Source organism: Hydra vulgaris, chromosome 03 (genome assembly GCF_038396675.1).
Source record: "Hydra vulgaris chromosome 03, alternate assembly HydraT2T_AEP".
Classification (NCBI taxonomy): domain Eukaryota; kingdom Metazoa; phylum Cnidaria; class Hydrozoa; order Anthoathecata; family Hydridae; genus Hydra; species Hydra vulgaris.
This window is the reverse complement of record NC_088922.1, coordinates 51,264,001-51,270,000: the sequence shown is the minus strand read 5'-3', so window position 1 is coordinate 51,270,000 and position 6,000 is coordinate 51,264,001. Positions and strand designations below refer to the sequence as shown.

General features: G+C 26.6%; 2 protein-coding genes across 3 annotated transcripts in view; both read left to right on the top strand.

Moving 5' to 3' along the window:
- Positions 1-487, top strand: part of LOC136078256 (uncharacterized) — a 2,751-nt gene extending 2,264 nt beyond the window's left edge. The window contains exon 4 of the mRNA XM_065793585.1: positions 1-487. This exon is cut by the window's left edge and continues 602 nt beyond it. Coding sequence (XP_065649657.1) covers positions 1-313 — 313 coding nt within the window. The 3' untranslated portion in view covers positions 314-487.
- LOC101238171 (TBC1 domain family member 24) overlaps positions 1-6,000 on the top strand; it is a 52,374-nt gene that overhangs the window by 20,180 nt on the left and 26,194 nt on the right. For both annotated transcript variants that reach the window (XM_065793584.1, XM_065793583.1), the window contains exon 5: positions 5,680-5,788. In XM_065793584.1, coding sequence (XP_065649656.1) covers positions 5,680-5,788 — 109 coding nt within the window. The remainder of the gene's footprint in view (positions 1-5,679; positions 5,789-6,000) is intronic.

Here is a 6,000-nt window from a genome sequence, read left to right as displayed (position 1 = left end):
TATTGAAGATTTTATTGGTCCTGAAAGCTGGTTTTTATTTGATTTATTAAAAATGACATTACTTGAGACAGAATGGCTTAAAATCAGTTCATCAAACTGGGAAAAATTTTCGGGTTACATTAGATTTAAAAATTATGTCACTGGTCTTCTTGTTGTAAATGATAGTGCAGAACGTGCTATTAAACTTGGTCAAGACTTCATTGAAACTTTCAGAAACGAAGAAGATAGCCAAGCTAATTTATTAGTTGTTGCAGATCATCGGGTAAAATTTCAGACAACAGAAAAAAAGTCTTGGTTGAAAACTTTAAAATAATCTTTCTTTAAAAAATAGATGCAAATGTAAAAATATTTTTTATTTAAAATATGTACGAAAAAAATATATATACGCCCCCCCCTACCTCTCAAATATAAACATGTATTTTAATAGGTATGGCTGACCATTTCCATCATCTTTTGCAATTAAACAAAACATAATCTAAAAATAGATATATCAGGCTACAAAAATAACCCTTAAGATATCTTTAAAATATTTGTAAGTGACCCTGCCCCCTTTATTATTTACAAAAATTATAAATTTTCTAATTTTCGGACTGCTGGGACCAACCAAAGGGGTACCCATAAAAAAAAAAAAATTACATTTTTTTAATACACATATCAAAAGGAACCAGAAAAATTATTATGGTATTTTTTTTAATGACTTGGGTGTTTTATGCCCCACCCTAATATATATATATATATATATATATATATATATATATATATATATATATATATATATATATATATATATATATATATATATATTTAGATATAGATATAGATATAGATATATATAGATATAGATATATATATATATATATATATATATATATATATATATATATATATATATATATATATATATATAGATAGAATAGATATATATATATATATATATATATATATATATATATATATATATATATATATAGATATATATATATATATATATATATATATATATATATATATATATATATATATATATATATATATATATATATATATATTTAGTTCTATAGTTTGTTGGCTTTAGGAAGAGCGGAAGGAAAAAAGTGATTCTTACGCCAACACATACGTCACTTTTAATTACTTTTGACTTTCGTCCAACATTTCCGTGTTGGACGAAAGTAAAAACCATTAACTTAATTACAAATTAATCGTTTTTTAAAAAAACCACAAAAACGCAAATTTAATTGACCAGAATGTTTTTAAAAACATTCTGAATGTTTTTATAACATTTTGAATGTTTTTAACAATATAAACAATGTTTTTATTTTTATTTTTTTTAATAAAATGTTTTTATTTTTATTTTTTTTAATAAAATGTTTTTATTTTTATTTTTTTTACTGTAAATCATGCGCGGAGTGTTGCTACATCGACTATCTTATAGCCTGACTCGCAAGGGAGTGCTGCTACATCGACTGACAAACAGCCTGACTCGCAAGGGAGTGCTGCTACATCGACTGACAAATAGCCTGACTCGCAAGGGAGTGCTGCTACATCGACTGACAAATAGCCTGACCCGTAAAGGAGTGCTGCTACATCGACTGAGGGTTTGGTTGGGGTAGGCAGTCTATCATTATTAAAAAAAAAAAATTCCGGTCTTGCATTTTAATTTTTACTTTTTGTCAACAAAATATGGAAAAAACTTTCGGACAACATCTAAGGGTTCTATATATATATATATATATATATATATATATATATAGAACCCTTAGATGTTGTCCGAAAGTTTTTTCGATATTTTGTTGACAATAAAAACAATGTTTTTATTTTTATTTTTTTTAATAAAATGTTTTTATTTTCATTTTTTTTAATAAAATGTTTTTATTTTTATTTTTTTTTACTGTAAATCATGCGCGGAGTGTTGCTACATCGACTATCTTATAGCCTGACTCGCAAGGGAGAGCTGCTAGATCGACTGACAAACAGCCTGACTCGCAAGGGAGTGCTGCTACATCGACTGACAAATAGCCTGACTCGCAAGGGAGTGCTGCTACATCGACTGACAAATAGCCTGACCCGTAAAGGAGTGCTGCTACATCGACTGAGGGTTTGGTTGGGGCAGGCAGTCTATCATTATTAAAAAAAAAAAATTCCTGTCTTGCATTTTAATTTTTACTTTTTGTCAACAAAATATCGAAAAAACTTTCGGACAACATCTAAGGGTTCTATATATATATATATATATATTGTTAAAAACATTCAGAATGTTTTTAAAAACATTCTGGTCAATTAAATTTGCGTTTTTGTGGTTTTTTTATATAACAATTAATTTGTAATTAAGTTAATGGTTTTGACTTTCGTCCAACACGTAAATGTTGGACGAAAGTCAAATGTAATTAAAAGTGACGTATGTGTTGGCGTAAGAATCACTTTTTTCCTTCCGCTCTTCCCAAAGCCAACAAAATATAGATCTATATATATATATATATATATATATATATATATATATACATATATATATATATATATATATATATATATATATATATATATATATATATATATATATATATATATATATATATATATATATATATATATATATATATATATATATATATATATATATGAAGATGAGAAGATGAGACACATGCTTTCTACATCATTGTTTCGAAATGCTTCTAAGACATTTAAAAGAGTTGCTAGCATGCTCATTTTATGACCAACATCATGAGATTATGAAGTTGATGGTGTTTCAATAAAAGTTCTATAAACAATTGGTGCTACTGGTAAAGTGTGTACATGAAATAAATGTGAAAGAATAAGCACGTCATTTTTTTTCAGTGGTTGTTTTAAAATCTTTTTAATTGTTTTATATTTTGTTTACAATATGTTGTGGTTTCAAAAAAATATGTTAGTTTTTGGATTTAACTTGAAATTAGTTTTAAAAATGACAAGAGAAGAAGACGTAAGAGAAAAAATTATGCACAAATATTTACAAAGTCCTAATAGTAGCTATAATTTGATAGCAAAATCGTTGCAAATATATCCATACATCGTTAGTCGTTAGTTATTCAACATTTTTCTTAAACAAAATTGATCAAATGCAAATCTGGTGGTGGAAGAAAGGAAGGTTTTAAAGATATAAAACTCAACAAAAAAGTGCAAGAACCTGCGGCAGAAAATTGTATGACAATTTATTTCTAAAAATTTATGTATTATTGAAGACGATGAAACTTATATCAAGTGGGATCATCAACAAATTCCTGGTGCTGTTGATTATATTGCCAAATATAGAGGAAAAGCTGATAAGAAATTTAAATACACAAAACATGACAAGTTCACTAAAAAAGCTTTATTTGGCAAGTTTGCAGTTGTGGCAAAAAATCAACACCTTATATTTCTCAGTCCGCACTTTCTGGTCAAATATATGTTAAAGAATGTTTACAAAAACGCCTTTTACCTCTCATTAAATCACAAAATAACAGACCTGTATTCTGATCTGATTTAGCTTCAATTCATTATTGTAAACTAGCTATGGAATGGTTTAAAAAGAATAATGTGAAATTTGTGCCTAAAACAGAAAATCCTATAAACTGCCTAGAATTGAGAGTTATTGAAAAGTATTGGGCTATAATAAAAAGAAAAATGAAAAAAACAGAAAAGCTTTGCAGAAACATTAAAGATATTAAAATATCATTTAGAAAAGCATCAAATAGTTTTGATTCTTATTCTGTGCGCACTCTTATGGGTACCACTAAAGCAAAAGCTCGAAATTTTATTAGATTCCCACAGGAATAATTAATTTTTTTTTTAATGTTTGATCTTCTTATATTATTGTATTAAAATTATTACTTGGTTCGAAATAAAACTTGAGGAGTACTTTTTTTTAGTTGTTTTTTTACTTTCACATTTATTTCGTGTACATGTTTTATCAGATCATTATCATCATCATTGGGTGGAACTGTTGCAAGAAGTTGAGTAATAATCAGAGATAAGACACATCAATCAACACTGTTATGAGTTGTTTCAGGTCTATTTGATTGAGCAGTCTTTGGTTGATGTCACATAAGATGATAATTAATTTTCATTTGTAAATATGCTCAAAGAACCAAATACTAGCATCTAAATCTAGATTTTATATTTGTAGGAGTAGCAGCTCTATCCCAAGCTTGGAAACAAATTTGTGGTATATCATAAATACTAAAAGTTTGAAGTGGTGTGCTAATGTCAATGAATTCAGACCACTGTTGTAAAAACGTTTTAATTGCTTAAGTACAGTTGCTTAAGTGTAAAAACGTTTTAATTGCTTAAGTACAGTTGCTAATTGCTTAAGTACAGTTGTCTAATGTTAAAGTTTATTTGATGTGTATGTTAGGGTGTAAGAATGATGGTTCCACTTGTCTTGCAGCAGTTCAGTCTTTCTATAGATAAATGGGACTTGTGGTTGTCCATGATTAACAAGACCTAGCTGCACTGACATTTCATCCAGATTTTAAATATGATGTGAAGTTGTATTGTGTAATAACACCCTGAAGTTTATCTTAAAATATCCTACTGTTACTCTATTGAAACTGTTTATTCAACTGAGACTTGTTTTTCAGGTTCCTATTGACAGGTTAGGATTGCGCTTCATATATGAGACTTTAGACAAACTGTATGAATGAAGATCAAAATGAACATATTCAGCATATTTTATTTCAAAAAAGGTACAACTCCTATTGGGGTGTATTGAAAAAATTAAAGGAATTGTTAAAAAAGCATAAGCTATAAATACTTACATTACCAAATGTCTGCAGATAATAGTTTATTCTAAAGAAAATGTATAAAATTTAGCAGAGATGATAACCAGGATCTAAATGATTCACTTTTAATCAAAAATTTATATTAACTAACCAAAATAATATTTTTTTACTCTGAAATCTGTTTTCTTATTCTTAAAATCTGTTTTTTTTTAACTGTTTCAAAACTAAGACCGTATGTCTTCTAAAATATCGACCATAGACTACATTTTTCTAGTGCCAACAGGGGTGGTAGATTTCCAAGTGTATATTCTCTCCTTGTATCCAAAGTCTAAACAAAACCAATTCAGAATCATATTAGTACAATAACTTTTATGAATTCATTAGGATTTAATTTAAACTGTTGAAAAAGTAAATTTTATATTTGGTTCTATAGTATTATTACTGAATGTACGTTTTACTTTTTTAACAAACATACATTTTATATAATTATAGTAATATAAAGATAATATTTGTTATAATTAATCATTTAGAGCTTATCATACAGTTATAAAATCATTTTTACAATTTTAAAATTTTATAAGAATTAATTAAATATAAATTTTATATAAGTTAATTGTGCAATGAACATAAGTTCATTACACAATTAACTTATTAATTATACTTAATTATGCATTTAGAACTAGTTTTTGATGGAGAATCTGTTTTTAATTGTTAAAATAGTTTTAATTATATTTGCAAAACATAATTATTCTTGCAAATTAAATTTCTGAAACATAACTCTTTTTAATTTGTCCCCAATACCACCTCACAAAAATTATTTTTTATATTTCATAATGTGGAATAAATACTTGAATTATTAGTTCTCTAAAATTCTCATTTTGGTTGACTATTTACTAGTTAATTAATGGTTGTTTGGAAGATAAGTTTTGCACTATTGTTTTTTTAGGTTCGAATTGTTGATTGTTTTCTAGTTGATGGAGCAAAGATATTTTATCGTGTAGGATTGTATCTACTGTATCATTTTTATACTCATTCCTTAACATTCAATAGTTTTTGTAAGTAATAGTTACTTTATTAATATGTACATAATTGTGTTGTTTTGTAAGTAATAATTACTATTTAAAAATGTGTGTGTAACCATTTTTTTGCAAAAAAAACCCCGATATTTGCCAGAAAAAAAGTCCTCAAATTTTAATTTGGGCAGCTCTTAAATACGGCTGACACTGTTGAAAACAGTCTAGAATAGCCCCTGATATATATATATATA